Source organism: Choloepus didactylus, chromosome 17, assembly GCF_015220235.1.
Source record: "Choloepus didactylus isolate mChoDid1 chromosome 17, mChoDid1.pri, whole genome shotgun sequence".
Classification (NCBI taxonomy): Eukaryota; Metazoa; Chordata; class Mammalia; order Pilosa; family Megalonychidae; genus Choloepus; species Choloepus didactylus.
In genome coordinates this window covers 74,183,080-74,207,179 of record NC_051323.1, presented here as the reverse complement: position 1 = coordinate 74,207,179, position 24,100 = coordinate 74,183,080, and the positions used below count along the sequence as shown (strand labels likewise).

Sequence of the window (24,100 nt, the reverse complement as noted above, 5' to 3'; positions counted from 1 at the left end):
CAGGCCTTTCTGGTTGTTCATCTTATGGACATATCTGACCATGTCTTACCCACCTTTGAGGCATCACTGTGGCTGGAACAGCCTTGAACAGCCTCATTCTTTAGTTTATGGGGCACCTATTTTCTGTGAGATAAGCAGCAGGGCCCCTGGATCAGACGTTCCTCCTGTATGTTAGATTCTTTTTTCTGGGGTCTGATAAGAATGTCACCAATTTTCAACCCCTAATGAATTCATAGGTATTGGCAACTGAAATACAATTAAAATATAATGGGCATTCTGGTAGAAGAACACAGCACCACCTACGAAATAGTCTTACCCAAAAAAGTTGAGCTCAAATTCGTGCAAGCCTCTGGATACAACCACCAATGCACAGCTGCTCCTTGGCCCCCTGAGCCTGGGGGTGCCCGGTGCTGCCAACCTCGGGCAGAGGTCCTGGGAGGGGCCGGAACCAGCTCAGAGCCTCTTGGGCAGGGGATTATGGGGTCACGAGCACCCGGGGCACAGTCTAGAGCAGGGGGCAGGGTGCTGGGTGCTTCGTCTCCTCGGCCCCATGGGCTTCTAGACCCTGTGGGCAAGGGCCGGAGCGGGCCCCAGGGCAGGGACCCGTCTCCCTTGGGTCTCAGGGTGGCCCCTCCATGCTTCCCTGCTGCTGACTTTCCACCGCTGGGCTCTGGGGTCACAAGGCTCTGCCATCGGCCCAGGGCAGTTACACGTGGCACCTTCGCAAAACTTGCTGAATTTGTCCCCGTTTGTAAAGGGGTGGGGGGTTGTGGTGAGGATTAAGTGAGAAAGGGGCACACAGCAGGCCCTCAACAGATCAGAGAGAGGGAGGCCAGATCTTATTTAATGGGGAAAAGTGGAGGAAACTTTTGAAGAAAAGGCTGTGAGGGAGTGACCCCTCCGTAGAGACTATCGTTTGAGGAGCGGAATTTGGAGGGACTAACGGGGGCAGCCCGGCAGGAGGCAGCTGTGTGAGGGCACAGAGGCTCTACCTCCTCAGGAGGGGGGTCTCAGAGCCGGGCCGGGGTTTGTGCTCGGGGGGCTGCTGAGGGGGCCGGGGAAGGGGCACAGGCGGGAGGCAATGGATGTTTTCTGTATTTTGTGCCATCTTCCTGGAAGTGAACAGAGATTGGCAATCTGATAATTTTCTCAGAGAGGCCCCAAATTTCTTTGACTTGTGCTAGATCCCTTGGACTGGGGTGCCTGGAAGCCAGTGCTGTGTTTTGTTCTCCCTGATAAATCTCCAACTTCTAGCACATTGCCTGGTGCGTAGTAATTGCTCAATAAAAACACGTTTAGTGAACTATTTCAAAGTGGATTTATTGCTTTTGACGGAAGACTCTTTATTTTGTGTGTTGGCTCCAAAGCTTCTGTGGGCGTCTCAAGCTTATCTGGACCCACTCGCTTCTGCAAACCTGCTTCTCTCCCGAGTTCCTGCTCTGGTGGGTGCCACCCACAGCTCCCTGAGCCAGCAGCCGGGGTGCTGCACCCAGGCCTCCCTCTTACTACCCCTTATGTCGGATCAGCTGCCGTGTCTGGGTGATTCTACCATTTAGCAGTTTTTGAACTTACCCAATTCACTACCACAAACCTAGCTCATGCCACTATTTTTCCTCCCCTGAGATTTGGCAGCAGCCATTTAACTGAGAAATGAGAAGTGAGAAAATCAAGGTCAGGAGGAACATGGCAACATCCCAGAGAATCAATCAAAGGGGTTTAGCTTCCTTACACCAGAAACCAACTCAGCCATCCATCCATTCATCCATTTATCTATCCATTCATCCATCCATCCATCCACCCATCCGTCCATTTATCCAGCCATCCATCCATTTATCTATCCATCCATTCATCCATTCATCCATCCATCCATTTATCCATTCATCCATCCATTCATCCATCCATTTATCCATCCATCCATCTATTCATCCATCTATCCATTGGTACATCCATCCATCCATCCATCCATCCATCCATCCATCCATTTGCTTGTTCAGCCCTAGACTTTGACCTTGTCTGTGCCTCAGGCGAGGAAGAAAGAAGAGCCCAGAGACACCAACTAAAACAGTGTGGCAGGAAAGAGAAGAGAAAAAGAGCAAGTGTCCCAGAGTCTGGGGAAGCCACGGGGTCCGCCTCGTGCGCAGGGAGCTGGGTTTGCAGCTGCTTCTGCATCCTGACCACTCTCTGCCTCGTGTTCACGTTTTTGCAGCCCCCGTGAGGGCTGAAGGTGACCACACAAGAAGATGGCCAAGATCAGCACGCAGCACTCCCACCCTTCCCCGGCCCACCTCGCAGAAAGGAGCGTGGCCCGCGGTCTCCACTGCATTGAAAGTGGCCTCAGCCGGTAAGAACCTTTTCATTTGCTCCCGGGGCAGGATATCCTCCCAGCTGAGCTGGGCCTGGGGGAAAGGTGTGTTCCTATTGGCAAATCACAGGCTGTGGCGCAGGGGTGGCATCGTGGTGTTCCTTCTAACTCCACTTCTCATCACTCTGAATCCTCACAACCCCCCCATTTTACAGCTGAGGAAAATGAGGCTTAAAAAGTTATAAAACTTCTAGAACGTAACAAACGAGTCAATGCAGCAGACTAAGCTCTACTGTAAAACCTCCCCCAACTGCCACCCTTTCCCATGCATACACCAAACATTTGCTGCATTCCTACTGTGCGCCAGTTGGGGTAGTACGACTCAGAGCCTGGCCCTCACTTCCTGGGGAAGGTCGGGGTGCAGGCTGGCCCGGGGCACTGGGGGCAGGTAAGGGTGGGACCTTGACTTCCACCGCTAACCCTGTCCTAACGTACTAGGAGGCCTGGGAGAGTGCACTCAGCCTCACTGTGCCTCAGTTTCCCCCACTGTTTGGACAGAATTATTTTCCAAACTCCTGGTATAACAGTGGGGACATGGGAGAGTACCTGGTGGGTACAAATGGACTTACATTTTTATGTTCCTTAAATTAGCAATGAGATGAGTCAGTTAAATCATGAGAAACTTTCTTTCCAATATTTGCTATTTTGGTCCTAAACATAGAGCATCGAAAGCTCCCTCCCCCAAAGCTCAGACACCAATTATCTGATGGTCAGAAAATGCAACCATCCCTCAGCCCCCATCTCTGTACCATGGGCCTCATCCATCATTTCTTCACTCATCTCTCTGTGTGTCATTTCCTCTCTCGGACATGTTTGTTTTTCTGTTTACGTTCTTGGTCCCAGCTCCTCAATGATCTCTGCTAATAAGTGATGGACAACAGTTTCCAAAGAGAATAAGTTCCCAATACCGCAAACTTACGTAGCCTTCGGATCGCGCCGTCTGAGATCCCCGCAGAGGAAGCAAAGGCCCAGCGTCTCCTGGAGTCCAGAGCTCAACAGGGGAAGGACCGAGGCTCTCAGGGTCAGGGAGATATTGGCGCAGAATAGAACCTCCCCCACGTCCCCGTTTGCCTCTCGCAGGGCTTGGCAGGAGCACCTCAGGGAGCTTCCCGGCTCCCCGGAGCACAGAAGGCAGCGGTGGGGTCTCCGTCTGGCTCCTTCTGGTGAGATATGGAAAGGGAGGAGGCAGGACCAGTCGGGGGGCCGGAGCCCCTGCCCCAGAAGCCCACTCGACCAGGCCCAGGTGGACCCCAGAGCTGCCCGGGCCGGGGGCCGACAAGCCTGACTGTGGGGTGGTCAAACGGGTCCCACAGGCCTCTTGAGAGGCAACTGTGAAAATGAACTGCCAGCTCCTTAAGCCATGTGACGCTGAGAGAAGAGGCTCTGGCCCTGCAGGGGCTCAGGGTCAGGGGCTCGGAACGGACGCCCTCCACGGTCACGAGCTGCCTTCATGGGTGAGAAGAGGCCCCCTCCCCTCCGATCCCCGTCCCACTGACCGGTGTGGTGGCCACACAGGGCAGGCTCGGGCCACGCTGCCCAGCCTTGAGCACCAGCTCTGCAACTGGCCAGTGCTGAGAAGTGGCCCACGCTCGCCAAGCCTCGGTTTCTCCCATGGCAGGAGTAGCATCATCCTTACAGGATGATGGTGAATGAAAAGTTCTTTTTGCATCCCTGCTGGGAAGAAGTGTTCGAGAAAGACTCACGTTGGTATTGAAGACAATTCACCCGCTCCATGACCTGCTCCCTGCTCGGGGCTCCCCGTCTGGGAAACCTGCCCTCCCACCTCTGGCCTCGGCGAGCCCCAGTGGCCCGGCTGTCTGGAACTGGCCATGTCCTGCCTGTGTCAAAGTGAAAGTCGTGCTTTCTCCGCCGGACCCTTGGCTGGCTCTCACTGAACCCCACTGGGAGCCCACCTAGCTGTTTGCTTGATGACAGACTGATGCAGAATTCCATTGACAAGCTACAGAGATCTCCAAAGAGAGAGAAAGCTTGCTTCCTTCATGAGAGAGATGTGCTTGGCGTAGCAAACGGAAGTTTCCAGAATATGTACCTTAGAGCCATCCAGGAGTGCGAGTGTGTGTTCAGGATGTGGGTGGGCAGCTATGGGCGCCGAGGGTGGGCCCCAGGCCCCCTCCCCTGCCCCGCAGCACAGCCGCCCATTTGCCTATTCACAGACCAGGTTTCCATGGAAGACTTGTTTGAACAAAGTACCTGGGACATACACGTAAAACTTTTAAAGTCTCCAATCCCTATTTTTGCAAAAGGATAGAAAGAAAAAAAAGGTGTGTTTGGGCTCTTAGCCTTGAAATTCCAGTCCTTTTGAAAGCTTTTCGGAGAAATAATTGGGAATTTGTGTACATAGAGATTCATCTCTCCTGATCCTTGACGGTATCAAGGAGCCCAGCCCACCTCTGAGGCTCCCGGGAGGGGCTGCCCCCACCTTACCTGATGGCAGGCCACATTTTCTGCTTTTCTTCTAAAGATTATAATCGTCTTCCTCGTGAAGAGTCCTGAGGAAGGACAAAAACTCTTCATTTGGAAACATCACGTCTACAACCTGAGAACTCCAGAAACAAGCCGAAACGTCTGGAGCTTTTCTTTTCTACTCAGACCTTCGTTGACGCAGTGGTTAAGGAGCTGTCTGGAGTATTTTTGATGAAAATGCAGGAGAGAAAGAAAAGACGGCACCACAGAGAATTGCAGCTGGGACCAGGGGCACCCCAAATCCCAGAGTCATCTGGTGTAGCTGCTCTCGTGACGGGGTTTGTGGCCCTCAGAAGACAGGCTGCTCCCTGAGTGGGGCCCAAAGCAATTATCACCAGAGAAGACCGTCCTCTGCCTGTGTCCCCAGGACTGGAGACTCGAAATGCGCTGATCTCATTTCCAGTCACACGTAGCCAAGGGCCCTGGAAGATTCCAGATGCTCCAGAGTGCAGCCCTTACCAGCAGCTCTCGCGGAACCTCTGCCCGCAGTAACTCCGCTTTACAAGTAACCGAGACCCTGCCGGTTGCCACTTGGAAAGGACGTTGTCCTTCACACGTGGTGTGCTGTCCACTGTGCTTGTCCTTTGGTGGCCGTGACCCCCTCCCGGGTCTGTCTTTGACGGTGATGCCACCACCGAGACTCGAGCCTGGAAGTGGGCGGGAAGCTTCGGGGCTGTCCCTCCTGACCTGTCGCCTTACAGACCCCGAGGCCCCTCCAGTGCCAGCTCTGCATTCTCGGGCGCTCTCCTCCCTCCCCTGTCCCCTCCCACCTGCTTGGTGTCTCACTGACCTGGGGAGTGGCTGACTGGTTGGGTTTATTACCCAAATGCCCCCAGGCACAGCACACCCCGGGAAAGCCTCTGGGGGTGAAAGAGAGGCTGAAACGGTGGGATTTCAGGCAAGTGGAGGGGTGCACTGGGGAGAAACGGGCCTCAGGGTCTGCGGATGGGAGGCGCTCACTGTCCTTCATAGCTAAATAAACGTGCTACTTGAACACTTAAACCAACAGGAAATCACCCCGTTTTTCTTCATTTCATTTTTGAAGGCCAGGAGATTGAAGCCCAGAGGGGGTAAGTGACTGACCCAAAGGTCACCAGCTGACAGGTGCCAGAGGGGGCTTTGGAGCCAGGCCACCCACTCCACACACTGTGGACGCCTGGTCCACATGGGGTAGCTCCAGGGGGCCCCTGGCTGGCTGTGCAATGCAGGCGGGGGCTCCCCACTCACCAGCTGCAACGTCGGGGCACTGGCTCCTCTGCCAAGGCTGAGGTGAGAGATGGACACTGGACTGGACAGAAAGGCTGTCCCGACTGCCCAGTGCCTGGGGTGCTCCAGGAGCCACCCACATGGACCCCTTCCCCGGGATCACCTCGGGGTCTGACGGGCACAGTTGCCAGCTGCTGTCCCCTCCAGGCCAGCGCCGGGACCCGGGACGGCAGAGATGGACTCCCTTGCCCCCCTGCAGGGGCTGACCTCGTGCCCAGGAACAGACAGCAGCTTCATGGGGTGCAGGCTCTTCCGAGGGGCAGAGGACCTGTGGTTTCTGACCTGCAGAGGGGCCTCCAACAGCGTCTCAGGGGCATCAGGGCAAGATGTGGGTGACCTGCTGTGGGTAGCCGGGGAGAAGTCAGCTCGCCCAACGAGGGGCGGCCGGCGGATGGACGCCTCCTGGAGGATGTCCCTAGTGGGTGCCACAGGCTCCGTCCCCAGCCACGTTGCATTCAGCCTCCATGTAACCAGGGCCATATGTGAAAACAGAGGGAGGCTTCTTGGAAGCTTGGCACTGGGGTGAGTGGCAGTGAATCTCAGCTCTGCTCCAGGCTGTGAGCCGTGGGGAAGTTTCTTCACCCCTACTAACCACCCTTGCTTCCTTTCCTTTGCTTTAGTGTGGATTAAATGACAAAATGCTGACGTGGAGAAAGCAATCGATAAAGGTTACGAGCTTTGTGTCCTGCGTTTGTGAATGGAGTGGAGCGGGGAGGAAAGGCCAGTACAGGCCTCTGTGGACCCAGGGCCCAAAGCATCGAGTGACAGGGACAGAGGGCAGGTCTCGTATTTAGTTCCCAAAACTCAATTGCACATGCTCAAGATAGGGCTCTCTGGTTTAGCAGCAGCTTGTGTCATAGGACTTTGGGTTTTGGCTGATGGCAGTTGGTGATGGGGCCACCAAAAAAAAAACAAAAAACCTGCAAACCATCAGGAATCTGGAGGTGTGGGCTCCAGTGCGACCCAGGCGGTCTCAGTCACCCTGCCCCCCAGGCGAGAACGTGGGAACCTGCTCACAGAAAGACCGGGACGGGGAGGAGACTTGACTCCAGTGAGAAATGGCGGGGCGAGCTGGGGCTTCTAGGCTGGAAAGCAGGGGCAGCAGAGGCGTGATGTTGCCTGGCTCCATGTGGTTCCAGCAGAAAAGTGGATCTGATGCAGGGAGGGTGAGAAAGGCAAGAATCTGCTGGCATTTGGAGCTGTCCAAGGATGGCCTGGAGAGGCCATAGGGGCGGTAGTGAGCTCCCCGCTGCTGGAGGTATGCAAGTCGAGGTTGTCAAGCTTTGGGCTGGGGCGTGGTGGAAAGGAGGAGGCAGCAGCTTAGCAGCTGAACCAGCTGAGTTTTGAGATTTGTCCCAGCTCTGGGATCCAGGACTCTGACTTCTTACCACTCGCCGGGGAGAGACAGAGCATTTTCCTGACATTAATTCTTGTCTCCTGCTTCCACTGCATTGCCACCTTGTCAAGAAGGCTGATTAGGGTGGAGTAGTTGGGTGGTAGAATTAATTTTTCCTGCCTGGTCTCTTCGTGACTCAGAGAATGCAAATCCCTGGAGCCCAAACCTGGAGGGCTTCTAATGAGGCTGATCAAACTTCAGTCCTCAGAGATATCAAGAGACAAGAAAATATTCTCAAACACATTGGTTTGTGCCAATATGCCAAGGAGCCAGCTCCAGTTCCAGCTACGCTCAGGCTTTTTACCCTGAATTGCACGGGTGGTGTCACCACCTAAGTTTTCTTTGTGTTGCAGAGGACAGAGACTAGGGTTTGGCAAAAGGGCACAGAGGAAGTGGATTTTCATGTGAAGATACTCTACAAACTGTTTGCAGTGTGTGCGGAGAGCTAGGACGTCTCTGTACCGTGTTCTGGAACCCTCCTCCTAATGCGCTGGCTCCCAGCAGGCTGCTGGAGGGGCACATGAGTAACCAGCAGCTGGGCACGCACGGCGTGGGAGCGGAGCTTGATGAGGTCCTGCGGGGGCTGGCCCATGAGCCAGGCTTCGAGGACGGGATTTCAGAAGGCAGAGATGTGTTTGGACCAGATTCCTTGGTCTGTGGCTCAGGGTGGCTCTGGGGCCTCCCCGACGGCCCCCTCCTCAGATGAGGACATTGCCAGCATTTGCTGCCGGCTCGGCCCCTTCCACCCGGCCGTGGGCAGTGGCTGGACACTCACCACCACCACAGTCCGGCTCGCTGTGAAGGAAAAGCCACATCCGCCCTGAAAGTCAGGATTTGCGGAGCGGGCACGGAGGCTCGGTGATGGTGCCTTCCCTCGTTAAGCCGGTGTCTGGCCGTCTCATTGCTGGCTGTGTCCGAGGATGGATGTGAGTGAAATCGATTTAGCTTGCTGCATATCTGGTTTCCTAGGACCCCCTCGCCGGGTGAGGCGACGTCGTCAGAGCTGCAGCAAGGGCTCGCCATGGAGACTAGAGGACAGGCTGGAGCCGGGCGCCCCTCCTGCACCGGCCAGGGGCCCCCCAGGTAAATGACAGTCTCCACTCCACCTTGGGAAGGTGCGGGATGTGGCGGAAAGAGGGTAACTGCGTCTCAGGGGGAGGTGGTGGGTGGGCTGGGGTTGCAGATTTGGAGAAGAAAGGTGCAAGGAGGAGAGCAGTCAGAAATCCATCCGTGAGTGACTTCCTCTTGAGCCAGGTGTCCTGCCCAGTAAAAAGTGATAACGAGGCACTGGCTCAATTCTGGGAGAATTCTGCAGAAGCCACTGAGGGAAGGTGGAAAGGCCAGCCCGCCTGGGTCACGGCTGAGGGCAGGTGACGCCAAGTCTGAGCAGCTTCTCCTGGGCACGTGCCCTGACCTGGCCCCGGCGTCTGGAAGGTGAGCTCTGTCTTCCTTCTGATGATATCTGATCTCAGCGTCAACAGCCACCCTCCTTGGGGGGTTTTCTCCCCCCAGGTCTCATCTAGAAAATGCACCTGGTGGGGGAGCTTAGACGTGCTGCCTTGTTACTTCCTGCCACCATTTTCCCCTATGCCTAGCTTGACATGGTCATGTTTTTTAAATCACTTTTTACTTAATATCATTGAAAATTTTTTCATTTATCTGTCTGGTTTTTGTATTTCTGCTGTGGAGGATGCTCACCTCCCGTAACTTATTTCTATTTAATGCTTCCACGAGGGCTGGATAGTAAGTGACTTCTGGTGTTTTTGTTTTACTGATAATACACTGTCTTGAGGCCCTCTGGTTGCAAGAAAGAGAAGATCTGCAAACCAGCTCCAGGTAGCGGCCAGGGCCAGTGGAGGCGCAGCCCAAGGTGGGGAGCCAGCGGGCGTGGCCGGGGCTGGGGAGGTGCCACTGAGCCGTCCTCTGGTTTCCCGTGGGGCTTGGTGGCCATCGCAGGCCATTTCCTGCACGTCTCCTCCGCTTGCTTACCTTTGGCATCCGGGCTTTCTCTGCTCACGGTCAGCAGGCGCGAGGCTCCCAACGGCCTTCGGCGTGAACCGTGAGCTGAGGCCCCCAACCCTTTCCCAGAGGGGCTCTCGGTTCAGTCTCGAGGGAGGGCCCGGCCCCCTGGGCCCACTCCCCATCCCTGGGCCCGCTGGCTGAGGCTGGGGGCTCAGGGCTTTGAACTGGGTTCACCCTCCGTGTCAGGGAGGAGGGGTCCGGGCGGGCAGGTGCCCCCACCACGGCCGCTCTGTGCAGCTCTGTGCAGGGGACGTCTCCTGCCTTCGATGGCTCCCTCAAGGCCCCGAGAGCGTGGGTTGGGACCGAAATGTGTGACAGTTCACGGCTCCTTTCTGGGCGGCTCAGACTGATCCCAAATGGGGACACCCGTCCGCCAGGGCCCTGCAGGTGCAAGTCGGGAAGCCAGGAGCAGAGGAAAAAAGCAGAGGGTCTCTCCCCCACCTCCAGTAGAGAATGGAGGGCAGGGGGCTGGGGTGGGGACGGCTCTGTCCCGGGACCTGCAGAAGCTGCTCCGAGGTGTCTGAGCCCATCGTGGCACCCCTGGGGCCCGGCGCCAGGAGAGAGGTTGGTGCGAGGGGTCGGGGTGAGGGGCCGAGAAACTTCCACAGGAGCCAGAGGAGGAAGCAGAGCTGGTAAAAGGCAAAATTAATGAGCTAAGGGGTGGGGACAGAAACTAAGCTGTGTCTGGGTGCCTGCTCCTTCAGCTGGCTCTAAGTTTTCTCTCATTTGAAAGTCGCACTTTTCCTGTGGCTCTGCCTGCCCGACGTGATGGGGGTCCCCCGGGCCAAGGGGGTGCCGAACAGAGGAGCCCCTGGATCCCCATCTGAGGGTCCCGACCACCAGGGCCGGGGGTCGGAAGGACAGAGCCTCAACACTGCCCTGCCTGGCTGCGGGCGGCGAGGGGGCTCCAAGGCTCCCAGTGGGCACGCCCGGCCGAGCCCCACTTCCAGCCCGTCTGTGCCCCTCCAGGCTGTCGCGCCTCGTCGTCTCGCTGCGTGCCTGGGCCGCCCGCCGTCTGCACCGCCAGGACCCGGGCCCTGACGCCTTCCTGGAGCAGTTCCACGGCACCGAGCTTGGGGAGGACACCCGCCGGGAGGGCAACGCGCTGGCCCCAGGCAGCCAGGAGCCGCCGGACCCGGGGAGCAGGTGAGGAGTGGGGAGGGCGCGGCACCACGTCGGGGGTGCTGTCCTGGAGGGGTACCTGTCCACGGGGGTGAGTCACCTGTACCGGCACCCCCACCCCCTCCACCCCACCCACCCCATCCACCCCCACCCCCTTCACTACCCCCACCCCTACCCCTCCGCCCTCCCCCCCCAGTCCCTCCGCCATCCCCCACTCCCACCCCCCTTCACCACCTCCTACCTCCACCCCCCTCCAGCACCCCCACTCCCACCCTCTCCACCACCCCCACCCCCAACCTCCACCACCCCCACACCTTCCCCCCCACCGCCCCCACCCCATGCTCCTGCCCAGATTGGAAGACAGGGTCCTGTGCCGTCTGTCACAGATGTGTGGAAACCTGATGCTGACCCAGGGAAACCCTGGCCTTGGACAGATGCTCCCTTCCCACCTCCCCTCCACCTGTTCCTGCCCCCCAGCAGGTGCTGCGCAGAGAGAACCCAGGGCCACCGTGGGCTGAGTTCAGTCCCTGAGCACCTGAGCCCGGCTCTGTGGGACACCTGGGCAGCCTCGAGCTGGGGAGAGCTGGGACCGGAGGACAAGCTTCCCCACCCTCGGCGCCGCACACGGTTCCTGCCTGAACCTACTTTCCAACAAAAGGGTTGAAAGGATCTCTTCTATTGGACGAGTCCTCTGAGTAATGAGATGTATGAGTTTAAAGGTGAAAATAAGCCTGGTTTTTGCAGAACAGAAGGTGCTTGTATAATTTGCTGGAGAGCATGCCTTCTGCTTCTCTGCCAAGGTAGGAGAAGGCCCAGGTTTGGGCTCCTCGGACACATCCACCTGAGGAGTGGAGGTCACGGGGCTGCAGGAGAGACACGACGTCACTTCCCAGAGCTCCACGGTCACCTCCATGTGTGCTTGCGGGTGTGCGGAGGGTATTTTTATACTAGATATTATGCAGTGGGTTCCAAAGCGTACAAGCATTTTTAAGATAAAATAAGAGCTCGAAGAAACATCTTGCTGGAGGCCCACGCCCGGGCTGAGCAAGGTGGGGTGTGAGCCCCCTGGGAGGCACCCCCGGGCCTGTGTCTTCAGGAGCTTGCACATCCAGCCCTCCTGCCTCCGGGCGGTGGGAAGGAGCCCAGGAAAGGCTGGGGGTGGGAGTTCTCAGCTCCCATGACGTGGCAGAAAGGATGGCAGACAGATGAGGAGGAAGAGAAGATGGAGCAGAAGGGGGATGGAGGAAGGAGAGGTTTTTGGCACTAGCCTGGCTCAGCAACTCGGGGAAGCAAAGACTTCCTTGGCTCAGTGGATCATATCATCTCCTCTGCAATCTTGGGCTAATGGAGGTGAATAGTAGACTCTTTGCCCATTTCCAATGTGATAAGATGAGCAGAGGGTTGAGCAGGACCACATCTGGGACAGCACCCAACTGTACCACAGGCACCTGGTCCCTCGCTCAAGGTTCAGACTAGGAGATGAGTGTGATGGTGCTGGGCAATCAGGGAGGCTTCCTGGAGGAGGAGGATTTTGACTTTTTTTTTTTTGAGGCAAAGTCCAATCTGCAAAGCAAAGTGTATGCCAAGGCTGGATTTCCAGTCAGATATTCAGTTTCCTGTGGGTTTGGCCTTATGGGAGTAGGAGAGCAGGATGTGGTGGGTACAAGCCGCTCTACTCAGTGGAGCTGAATTCTCTCTCCCCCCAGGGCTTTTGATTCCTCATGGGATTTTGGGGACCTTGCATTGGGATAGGGAGACCTGGCTGGAGAGTCAGGCCCGGGGTCACCTGCCCCTGGCCCAGTCACCATGGTCTCCTGAGAGCCCATCTGCAGGGACCGCTGTAGGCAAGCCCCCTCCAGCTCTATGAGGCCAAGCCGGCTTCCTTAAACCAGCCGTGTCAAACATTGTGCTGACAGTTGGACACGTGAGACAGGGTTTGTCCTACAGAACACCAGGCAACATTCAATTTTAAATAAGCATCTAGTTCGGCACAAAACCGGCCCTACTTCATGCTAGAGTCTCACATAGACGGGGCATGGCAGGTCCTGAAGCTTTAAGATGAATGGGTCAGGGCAGACAGACTAAACACTGAGAAAATTCTGTCCGTGGACTGTTTCTTGCCCTGCAAATTGGAAAAGCTCCTGAGCCGTGTTCCCGTGGGAGGGCGCGTTGGGGTGCCCTTGGTGGACGAGGGTGGCCCGTCGTTGCTGACTGCTAGATGTGTCCGTGCTGGTGCAAAAGGCACACAGCCCCCGGAATCCCCCAGGGACAGGCGGCATGTCGGGTCGTCTCTGTTCTCCAGGTGAACCGAACGACAGCGCGTGGAATCTGAGGCCGGTGAGGCTTCTGGGAGCTGGGTGCGATTCATGTGGTTAAGCCCCGTTTATCCAGAAGCCTCGGTTGAGCCCAGCCCATCTTCTTTCTCACAAGGCTTTGACTAGAGCTAACTCGTCACAAAAAGTTTTTGTCCCTCACAGTAACAGCACCCTCTGTTTTCCAAGCTGTGAGCAGAGAGGCCTGGGAGATGGGGGGGGGGGGATGGCAGAGGCAATGGGCCCCAGTAGCTGAAACTGAGTTCAGATCCCCGATGCTGGGTCTTGTCTGCCCCCTGTGGCGGCCAGCGTCTGGCCAGAAGCAGTGCCCACTCACCTGCCGCTGTCCCAGAGCCCCGGCTCGTCTCTCCCCTGAGGAGCTCCTGCTTCCCACCTTCCCAAACACCAGCCATTCCAGGGCCCCATTTGTTTCAGTGAGTCCAGCCCTGGGACTAACGGAGTAAAGGAGACAGGGCTGCGTGACCTTGGGCAAGTCATTCTGTCCCTGTGGCTCTCATTTTTATGTATAAAACCAAGGGGTTGAATTGGATAAACATTTTAAGCTTTCATGTTCTGTATCTCTCTATATTTGAGGGTGCAAAATTGGAGTGCCTTTACAGAGCAGTAGATATTCTCATGAATAATGAAAATGCCTTTTCCATTTTGTGATCTCAAGCTCCCGGGAGCCCACGAAATGTCCACATCTGAAGGCCAATTCAGGCCGGTTTGGAGGGTGCAAGTGGGAAGCGAAAGCGGTGACCTGGTGTAATTACTTCCATCCCCAGGTGCTGAGCTGACAAAATGTTTGATGTGTGATTCTGGCAAGCACCACCCAAGAGCCCAGGGAGTATGTGTGTGCATTTGCACACGCGTGTGCATGCTCCATCCTCCAGCCTCGCTGCTGCTTGATGGAGCCCCACAGAGGTCTGAGCCAGGGCAGGGGAGCGGGGAATGATCAGTATCGGCAAGAAATGCTAATTTCTTGTCTCCCAATTAAAAGAAGAATGCACCAAGTCTTTTTCTTGATATATTCCTCTTTGTTCCTCACATACAACTTTTTTCTGTTTCCTTCTGTAAACCTTGGTTGCATTTTTTTGGATAGGGGGTGCATTAATTTGGGCATCAAATCAAGGGACTTAAATTCCAGCAATCAAGAAAAATGAAATGATTTCATCTGCAAAACAGTAACTGTTGTGGGTTGTGCTTGACTGAAAGCCAGTCCTGATTTTGAAGGGCCTTGCATTAAGTGTCTCAGCCTGGGAAGGGCTCGGGGCCCAGGAAACCAGGGGCAGTGGTGCTGGGGTCTCCAGGCCTCTTTGTCCTGGGGCTGGGGGTTTGGCAAGTTCGGGGCAGGGGCTGCACCGGGCTCTCTGTTCTCAGGTGGCCCCTATCTTGGGTTCACATCATCTCCGAGGACCAAGGGACAAAGGGAGCCACCTGGGCACAGAAGACACAGAAACTCATTCTTCGGGGACGCCCCCCACCCCCTTCTCTCACCGCATTTCTAGACTTTTCCCTTGTCCTGTGGGTCCTGAACCGTTTCTCCCTCCCTGATCAAACAGTTACCAGCCAAACCCAGCATCATTTTGCAGATCCGTGAGGGTCCTTTGGGACTGTGCAGGGGGTTTTGAGACACGGGTGGATGGCCCCGTGCTCTCCTGTGCCCTCGGCTGGCCCTGCGGTCTGAGAGGCGAGCGGGCAGTGCCCTCCGCTGTGCCTGGGCGGTAAGACCTCGCAGCAGACACCGAGGCGGTCAGGGCGGCTCCACCTCCTCGTTTAACGGTTTTCTTTACTCTCATTCACTTTATTCATCTCCTCATTGTCAGACACAGAAGAGCACGTGCGAGCTCACACACTAAGTACAGACTCCACCACCAAATCACCCCTAACCGGCGGTGACCGTCCCGCCGCCTTCCCCTGGGCACGTGGATCGCGTCCACAGGTGTATGGCGTGGTCACTGCACACACTGGGTAAGGGCGTTTGCCTCGTGTCTCTGCCACCTGAGCTTTGTGACCTGCGCAAGTTACTGGACTTCTCTGTGCCTCGGTTTCCTGGCCTGTGAGAAGGGCCCTGTGGCCTCTTCCTCTGAGGGTGGCTTGAAGACTGAATGGGGTGACAGAGGTAAAGTGTCGAGACAGCGCGTGAGGCGTGGTGAGGGCTTGATGAACGCTGAATGTCGGGAAGGCAGAGTAACCCCCACCCCACCCTGCTGCTGCCCATGTCCCAGCCCCTGGCACCTGCAAATTGTGTACCCCGCAAGGCAGGGCAGGCTTTGCAGATGAACTTAAACGTAACGACTTGAGATGGAAGATTCTCCTGACTATCGAGGTGAGCCCCATCTATACCCCGTCTTTGAAAGCAGAAGGCAAAGTGAGGGCTGGGTCCAAGAGGAGAGGGCAGGAGGAAGGAGAGAAGGTGAGAGATTCGGCTGTTGAGGCTGTCTGGGAAGGTGGAGCCGGGGCCACGAGCCAAGGAGAGCTGCCACCTCCAGGAGCTGGGGACAGATGTCGGCTGGAAACAGGGACCTCGCTCCGACAGCCACAGAAGCAGGAAACAGACTCTCTCCGAGAGCCCCCAGAAAGTTGCGCAGCCCGGCTGCACCCCGGCTTTAGGCCAGTGAGACAGGACCAGAAGTGAGCTCACACGTCCATCCGTGTCGTTTCAAGCCGGCAGCGATAGAAAATGAATGCAGCCACTGTCACGAGCCCTTTTCCAGTCTGCTTTGTAACTTTGTGAGCTGCTAGGAGCACACTCTCCCGCCACCGGCCATCCCTCCCCAGCACCCTAAGTGGTCTCGGAGAACTCCAGTCGCCGGAGAGCCTCCCGCCGCTGCACGATGAGCCGCTCACGTACGGGTAGTGGGGTCACCGTCACACGTGCCTGCGGGCACACGCCTGGATTCGCTCCTGAGGAAGGGCTGGCGGAGAGCGTATCTGGCGTTTTCCAGTGAGCATGAGATGGGCAGACTGTTCCTTCTCACCCCGTGCCTTCCTCCAGAAGTGTGGAGCAGCGAAACTGGGGGTCTGCAGAGTCCTCCTGGGATGCTTCGCACACAGTGGGGTCTTTACCTTCCAGTCGGGCTTCAGGTCTGCCCTGCGGGCTCTCCTGTGGCTTCGATGCTGCCGACGGCAGTGCCTGTCCTCGGGGACCGAGGGAAGAGGGAGGCCGTCCAGCCCCGGGTCGGTGGGGGCCCTGCAGCCGGGGCTTCCCGCAGGGGCCGAGGTGCAGGTGCAGCGGCTGCCAGCCCGGCCTCGCCCTCCAGCGCAGTCCCCACCTGTGCCGGGACGCGGCTGCCTTTTATGGAGACCCCAGAAGACGCTGAGATGCGCCCACCCGGCCGGAGGGAGCTGCTCTGCCCGCTGCTCAGGGCTCTCATGAGGCCCAGGGTTTCCCGTGACCCCGAGACGGCTCCGCCGTCGAGCAGGCCACAGCCTTCCCTTCCCAGCAGAGGGCCCGGGGCGTTCCCACCTACAGGCGTGGATTCGGGTTGTTTCCCGTCACCTGGACCTGCCCCCAGCCTCGGGCTGTTCCTGACTTCCTAGGGGCTTGTGAGAAAAGGTCGGAAGTTGAAGGTCATTTGGTCAAACAGGTAACCTCTCCCCGTGGACCTCCGTGGGGGGTTTGCCTTGGGCTTCTGGGCCCGAAACGACCATAAAGCCTAACAGTGAGCGTGAAACCAACAGCCCCTGCACCCGGCCGGAGACCCCCTCCCTCCCCCGGCCCTCTCCGGCCTCCCCTCCCCGGGAAGAGTCCTGGTGCAGGAAAACTGCCGCTGTCACCCTGCACATCCAGAGACAAGGCGGGAGAGGAGGAGGAAGAGGAAAAGGAGAGTGAGAGGAAGGAAGACGGCCTACAAGCGGGGGAGAGACACCCCCCGGCGCTGCCTGCTGAGAGGGCTTCGGTGGGGAGCAAAGGCCTCGGGCCAAGGCGTTGGCCCTGGAGGGGGTGCTGGGGGCTGCAGAGTTGTCCCAGGTGGGGGTCCGGGCTCTCTGAGATCCAGGAGGATCCAGCTCTGCAGGGAAAGCCCTGCCCCAGCTCTGGAAGCCGAGTGGGGGCTGCAGCCTCCGTGGGCAGTTGGGGGTACCTGAGGGGCCTGCCTGGGGGCGTCTCCACTGCCGTGTGGGCGGGTCAAGGACTTCCCTTGGGCACAGGAGGGTTCTGTGTTCACTGACCTTAGTCCCAACCCAGCGGTGGGAGAAACATCCAGGGCAAGCCAAGTCGATCATGCGTCTGCCGAGACCAGGTGCTGGCCAGGGGGCAGGTGGGGCAGGGGGCAGGTGGGGCAGGGGGCAGGTGCAGGCCAGGCTGCCCCTGCGCTCTCTCCCGGGTTGGGGTCCACCCTGCGAGGCCTGGGCTGGCGTGGGGGGACGTCACAGCACAGCTTGTGAACTTGAATGCTCAGAAAGCCTTGAAGTAGAATCGGAAAGCAGCCTTGGCTAGTGCTTGCATTCGGGGGGGGCCACGTGCTGGGAAACGAGCCTTCAGGGGAGCAGCAGCACAAAGGAGCGGGTGGGCTGGAGGGGTCCCCAGGGGATTACTCCAGGGATCCCAAAGTCTCCTAGAGAAGAACAGGCTCAGACCCCCGGGCAGGGCCTCAGGGCACATTTCCAGGCCTCCACCTTGGAGGGGGTCTGGGGGTCCCTGGTAATTAGCATTTTACAGCCCCCCCCAATGGTTCTGAGGCTCCTCCTCCGCGCTGGGCGGCACACCCCCGGCACTTCCCTTCCCAGCATCCTGAGTTTGTGGCTGTTGTTACCGGCTCCGTGGGGAGTCCCCGCCGTGGTGTTAGAGCCAGCCTTGGCCATGCCGGCTCCCTGGAGGGCTGAGCGGGAGGGAGGGGCCCCCAGGGTCTTGTCCCAGCCTACTCTGGGCACAGGGATGCTCCGCTGTCCCCTGAGACCAGGAGGACCCTGCCTGGACACCACCTCCCGAGCTTCAGCCTGAAGTCTCCCTGGGGCCTCCAGGCGCATCTCCACGACCCTCCGAGGCTGTGGCCTGGTGACAGCTGTGCCGCGTGTGTCTGTGCTTTCAGGGGGAGGAGGGGCGCGGCCGTCGTGGACCCCTCCAGCGGCCTGTACTACCACTGGCTGACCGTCATCGCCCTGCCCGTCTTCTACAACTGGTGCCTGCTCGTGTGCAGGTAGGGGTGCCGCGTCCACGGCGGGGCGGGGCTGGGGCCAGCAGAGCCGTGTCGCCCTGGGTGGGGGGCTGCGTTCTGGACCGCTCCCCCCGTCCACACAGGAGCAGGTGCCCCGTTTCCTCTACAAAAAGAGCAGCAGCAGGCGGCCCCGCTGTGCCACGGGGGGACTGTCCCCAGGGTCCACAGCGAGGGGTCCGGCCCTGAGGTGTCCTTGGGTGGGTTGCAGGAGGAGGGTGCTGGGGCGAGTCGCCGCTGCTGCCAGGGGCAGGTGGGAGTGGAGGCACTTCTGAGCGTGATGCAGGGAGCGGGGCTGCTCTTCAGGGGGTGGGCAGAGGCTTCGGGGTCCCTGGCGGGACAGACGTGCAAGGTTGGCTGCTGCTTGCCTGGGGGGGGATGTGGGCTGGGGCAAGCTCCTGAGCAGGCCTGGACTCTCCTAGAGAAAACCGAGGCCTGGGAACTAAGTGGCTGCACGATGGGCAGGCAAGGGCGAGCTGCCGCCCCTCTCAGGCCGAGCCCTGGGGTATGGGGCATTCCAGAACAATCTGCAGGAAGGGTGTGTAGGGGGTCTCGGAGGATAAGTGGGGTATTCTGGGAAAGCCTGCAGCACTGGGGTGCAGGGACCGGCTCTGTCCTGTGGGTGGGGAGAGGGGTTGAGGCCCTCCGGAGCAAGCTGCAGGTGGAGGTGTGGGGGCGAGCTGCTGCCTTTCTGAGAGGAAGCGGGGGGGGGGGGCTTTGGGGTGCCACTGAGCAAGCTGCAGGTGGGAGTGCAGGCAAGCAGCTGCTCTTCTGAGCTTGGGGGATGCCGTGGGGTGCTTCGGGCCGGCCGTGGGGCAGGGATGCCTGACGAGCTGCCACTGTCAGCGTGAGTGGGTCCAAAGACAAATCCGAGTCGAGTTTGCAGAGGACAGGTTTTGTTCAGGACAGCAAAGTTTTGCTGCAGCAGAGGAAGCCAGATTAGTTGAAAGAACGGAAGTAGTTTCAGGGTTCCTGGGATGGCAAACGATTTTTATAGTGATAAAAAGGAAGTTATCTTGAGTCCTGTTTTGAGGAGCGTTTGTCCATCCTGTGCGTGGTCTTTATTTTCCATTGGGTCATTGTTCTAGTTTGCTAATGCATCACTGGAATGGCCAATGGCGTCCGGAAAACCTCTGTTAGCTGGGAAGGCACGTGGCTGGCGTCTGCTCCAAAGTTCTGGTTTCAAAATGGCTTTCTCCCAGGACGTTCCTCTCTAGCAAGCTTGCTTCTCTTCAACACATCACTCACAGCTGCACTGAGTTCCTTCTCTTTGAGTCAGCTCATTTATGTGGCTCCACTGATCAAGGCCCACCCTGAATGGGTGGGGCCATGCCTCCATGGGAACATCTCATCAGAGTCATCACCCACAGCTGGGTGGGGCACATTCCAAGCAAATCTAATCAGCACCAAAACGTCTGCCCCACAAGACTATATCGAAGATAATGGGGTTTGGGGGACACAATACATTCAAACTGGCACAGTCAGGATCTCTGGGTTTGATCGGCTCTCCGGGTCAGCTGCCTTGGCAGGGATTTCAAATGTCCAAAGACGAAAGGAAACTCAAGAGTGAATTCAAAGGGGAAGTGGGGCACAGACTTCTTGGTTCTGAGGGGTCCCCAGGGCTTTCTCTATACTGTGTCCACTGGGGGGTGGACCTGGGCAAGCTGCGGGGTGCAGATGCGGGGCAGCAGCCACTGTCCTGCGGGGAAGGGCAGGGTGCAGGGGCGAGATGCCGCGGTTCTGAGGGTGGATGGCGGTGTGGGGGTCCAGTGGGGCTGTGGGGGAGCTGCTGCCTTTTGAGAGTAGGTGGGCAGCTGAGGGGCGTTCTGGGGAGGCTGCAGGGCAGGTTTGCAGAGGCAGCACCTGCACTCGGGGAACGCGGGGGCTTTGGGGTGCTCCTGTGCCGCAGGCCAGGCCAGGATGCGGGTGTGAGTGCCACTACCCGGGGGGACGCGGGGGGCTCCTGGGGGTCCTGAGCAAGCCTGAGGGCAAGCGGTGGGTTTGGGCACGTTCCCGAGCATTCTGCAGAGGGGCCCAGCTGCTCTCGGAGCGTAAGGGGGCTTTGGGCAGCACGGGGATGCAGGGGCTCCCACTCTCAGGGACACCGCAGATGCCACCGTCCCCTCTGCTCCGTCCAGGGCCTGCTTCGACGAGCTCCAGTCCGAGCACCTGGCGCTGTGGCTGGTTCTGGACTACTCCGCCGATATCCTCTACATCCTGGACATTCTGGTGCGAGGCCGGACAGGTGAGTGTGCCGGGCCCCGGGGTCAGGCTCCAGAAGGTAGACGGGACGGCGCGAGGCCAGGGGTCGGGAGAGCTCCTGCAGGGGGAGCACGGGGTGAGCCTCAGGAAGACTTAGCCCCGGCTCATGGACGGGACCCAGATGAGGGCCGGGCACCTGCTTCTCCGCTCTCCCAGCTGCTGTGTGGCCTTGAGCAAGTGCAGCTGCCTCTCTGGGCCCCCTGGTGTCACCCGTTGGATCAGACGGCCGAACCGCGTCCCCGGGGACCCTCCAGCTCCGGCCGCCCGGCGTCGGGGGAAGCAGGAGGGAGCGCTCCGTCAGACTTGGAGTTTCTCTCTCTGGGCAGCCAGAGCAGCTGCGATGTGTTGCTCTGCGGCTCTCCGAGGAGCCGCGGCCCGTGGAGAGCTCAAATCTGAAGCCCGACCTTGCCGAGGGGGATCGCCTCGGGCTCCAAGCTCGGCACCCTCGGGGCGCCGTTTCCTAGTCGGCCCAGGGCTGGCGGACGAGGTCGGTGAACTGAAAACGGGGGGCAGTTGCTGTGCAGAAAACACCCAGACCAGCCTGCGCTGCTAAGCAGCAGCAGACCCCCGAGGGGCTTCATGATGTGCCAAGCGCCTGCAAGCACTTCTTGCTTCCTCGCTTTAACTGCCGCGTGAGAAAAGAAATGCAAGCGTGTTCACCTCCGCTGCAGTGACTGAGAAACCGAGGTCCCCAAGATGCTCAATGTCTCGCCCGTAGCCCACGTCGGGAACCCCGTCCTCATCGGCACCGCTGCCCGGCATCGTCACTCTCAGGGTCCTCGAGCACCCAGCTGGAGGCTTGCACGGGTGGCCTAGCCGGCCCTGGTCAGGTGGCCACGAGGGCTCCTCCAGTGACCTACTGGGCCCGGCCGTCGCTGGTCTCAGGCGTCAGCAGGACAATCACCCCCCCCCCAGACTCACCACCCCCGCCTCCACCCCCGCCTGTGCTTGGTCCCAGCCCCTCGGCCTGAGTCAGCGGGGAGCCGGGGGCTGGCACAGAAACCAGGTGGCCACTGACCGTTCCCAAGGGGACAAAATCCTCAGAACAGGCAGCAGACGTCTCAGGGAAGGGGTGGCGAGGAGTCCCCTGACCCAGCAGGCCACCCTGAGCTGGGCACTCAGCACGTGTGTCACAAAGGAACGACCTAAGGGATGGGGAGCTGGGGGGCAGGGTGCCCCTGCTGTGTGGCAGTAAACAAGTTTTGCTTCTAGAGGGGGCTCTCCTAGCTTCAGTCTAGCCTTCCTGGACCGTCAAGGCCAGGAACTTGCTGGAAATGCCCCCAACCTCGGGAATCGAACATTGGGGGCAGGTTCAGCAACCTGTTTTACTGAGCCCTAGGGGTGATTCTGGTGACCACCAAAATTTTCAAAGTGTTTGTTGTATCATTCTCTCTGTGCAGGTCAAGGCCTGCTTGATCGATTTCACCAGTTCTAGCACCTCTTGACATCAGTGTCCGGCCCCATCCCAGAAGTCTGACTCTCCAGGGGTGGGTCCCAGGCTTCACATGTTTTAAAAGCCCCTCCCCCCTCACTGATTTGAGTGTGCAGCCAGGACTGCGGACGGCTGCGTTCCTGGGCAATGGGTTTAGACGATGGGTTGTGTCCCCTTAGTGACTGGTAAAACCAATCTGATAGATCATGACCTGTGGCTTTTTCTTAATTTTTATTATTAATGTTTCCAAACATATACAAAAGTATTATGTACCCCCATGTCCTCTTCACCCAGCTTCAAGAGTCATCCATATTTTGCCAATCTTGTCTCCTTTATTCGCTACCCTCTTTTTTGGCTAGAATATTGGTAAAGCAAATCCTGCTTCTGTGTCTATCTCTAACTTTTAAGGATCCATAGTTTTTACACAACTCCCCTTTACTTTTTAAAATTTAGTAATCATTCCTTGCTATCATTCATATTCAAAGTTACCCAATTGACCTATGTTTTAAAAAAAATAGACACAAGTAGATTAGAATAGCCTAGAGCAGAAAATACGTGGATTTCAGTAACGATGGTAGATGTTGGCTGTGAAATTGTTCTTTTGTATACACATAACCACATCTCAGGCAATCGAGCTCTAAAACATCTTTCTGTAGGCTGTGGTCAATGAAAGGCTGTCTCTGACGCCCAGTGATCTCCGTCTTCTTCTCCAGGCTTCCTTGAGCAAGGCCTGATGGTCAGGGATGCCAGCCGGTTGTGGAATCATTACATGAAGACCATTCACTTCAAGCTGGACATGTTGTCTCTGGTCCCCACAGACCTGGCCTACCTGAAGCTGGGCGTGAACCGCCCGGAGCTGAGGTTCAATCGCCTCCTGAAGTTTGCCCGGCTCTTTGAATTCTTCGACCGCACGGAAACGAGGACCAGCTACCCCAATGTGTTCCGGATCGGGAACTTGGTCTTGTACATCCTCATCATCATCCACTGGAATGCCTGCATCTACTTTGCCATCTCCAAGTTCATTGGCTTTGGGACCGACTCCTGGGTCTACCCAAACATCTCGAAACCCGAGTACGGGCGCCTCTCCAGGAAATACATCTACAGCCTCTACTGGTCCACGTTGACGCTCACCACCATCGGTGAGACCCCAGCCCCCGTGAAGGATGAGGAGTATCTCTTCGTGGTCGTAGACTTCCTGGTGGGCATCCTCATCTTTGCCACCATCGTGGGCAATGTGGGTGCCATGATCTCCAACATGAACGCCTCACGGACAGAGTTCCAGGCCAAGATCGACGCCATCAAGCAGTATATGCGGTTCCGCAAGGTGACCAAGGATTTGGAGTCACGGGTAATCCGCTGGTTCGACTACCTGTGGGCCAATAAGAAGACGGTGGATGAGAAGGAGGTGCTCAAGAGCCTCCCCGACAAGCTGAGGGCCGAGATCGCCATCAACGTGCACCTGGACACGCTCAAGAAGGTCCGCATCTTCCAGGACTGCGAGGCGGGGCTGCTGGTGGAGCTGGTGCTGAAGCTGCAGCCCACCGTGCTCAGTCCCGGCGACTACGTCTGCAAGAAGGGGGACATCGGCAGGGAGATGTACATCGTCAAGGAGGGCAAGCTGGCCGTGGTGGCCGACGACGGCGTCACCCAGTTCGTGGTCCTCGGCGACGGGAGCTACTTTGGGGAGATCAGCATCCTCAACATCAGGGGCAGCAAGTCGGGCAACCGCAGGACAGCCAACATCCGGAGCATCGGCTACTCGGACCTGTTCTGCCTCTCGAAGGACGACCTGATGGAGGCGCTCACTGAGTACCCCGAGGCCAAGAAGGCCCTGGAGGAGAAGGGGCGGCAGATCCTGATGAAGGACAACCTGATGGACGAGGACATGGCCGAGGCCTGGGCAGACCCCACGGATGTCCAGGGGAGGGTGGAGCACTTGGAGTCCTCCCTGGATGCTCTGCAGACCAGGTTTGCCCGGCTCCTGGCCGAGTACACCGCAGCCCAGATGAAGATGAAGCAGCGCCTCAGCCAACTGGAGAGCCGGGTGAAGACCTGTGGAAGTGGCCCCCCGCCCGACGGGGAGGCTCCTGGGGGTGCCACGGACACAGAGGACAGACAGCAGTAAAATCGCAGGCGTGGGTCTCCTCTCCACGAGGACGGCTGTCAGCGTGGCTGCGATGTGGCCGTGGCTGTGCAGCAGGGGACTTGGCCAGGGTTTGCTTCCAGCTGCCCTCACCTTTTGTGAGCTGGGTGGCCTCGGTTTCCCCGTCTTGAGAACAGGACATG

At 58.1% G+C, this 24,100-nt stretch overlaps 1 protein-coding gene across 2 annotated transcripts; it reads left to right on the top strand.

The window, feature by feature from the left end:
• Positions 1–2,240: 2,240 nt before the first annotated feature.
• On the top strand, positions 2,241–24,100 carry CNGA3 (cyclic nucleotide gated channel subunit alpha 3). Of its 2 annotated transcripts, XM_037807226.1 has the most exons (6): positions 2,241–2,341; positions 8,478–8,591; positions 10,500–10,676; positions 17,998–18,105; positions 20,259–20,365; positions 22,528–24,100. In XM_037807226.1, exons 1-6 carry the CDS (start codon positions 2,241–2,243, stop codon positions 23,937–23,939), a joined length of 2,019 nt encoding a protein of 672 aa, XP_037663154.1. In that variant the 3' UTR covers positions 23,940–24,100. The 2 variants fall into 2 exon arrangements, with proteins under 2 accessions (XP_037663154.1, XP_037663155.1); XM_037807227.1 differs by lacking the exon at positions 8,478–8,591.

Excerpts from the sequence above, each read along its gene's own strand:
- CNGA3 (XM_037807226.1), top strand. The coding sequence starts at position 2,241 with ATGGCCAAGATCAGCACGCAGCACTCCCACCCTTCCCCGGCCCACCTC. Across the intron at positions 8,592-10,499 it reads ACCGGCCAGGGGCCCCCCAG|GCTGTCGCGCCTCGTCGTCT; the intron begins GTAAATGACAGT and ends GTGCCCCTCCAG. Across the intron at positions 20,366-22,527 it reads TCTGGTGCGAGGCCGGACAG|GCTTCCTTGAGCAAGGCCTG; the intron begins GTGAGTGTGCCG and ends CTTCTTCTCCAG.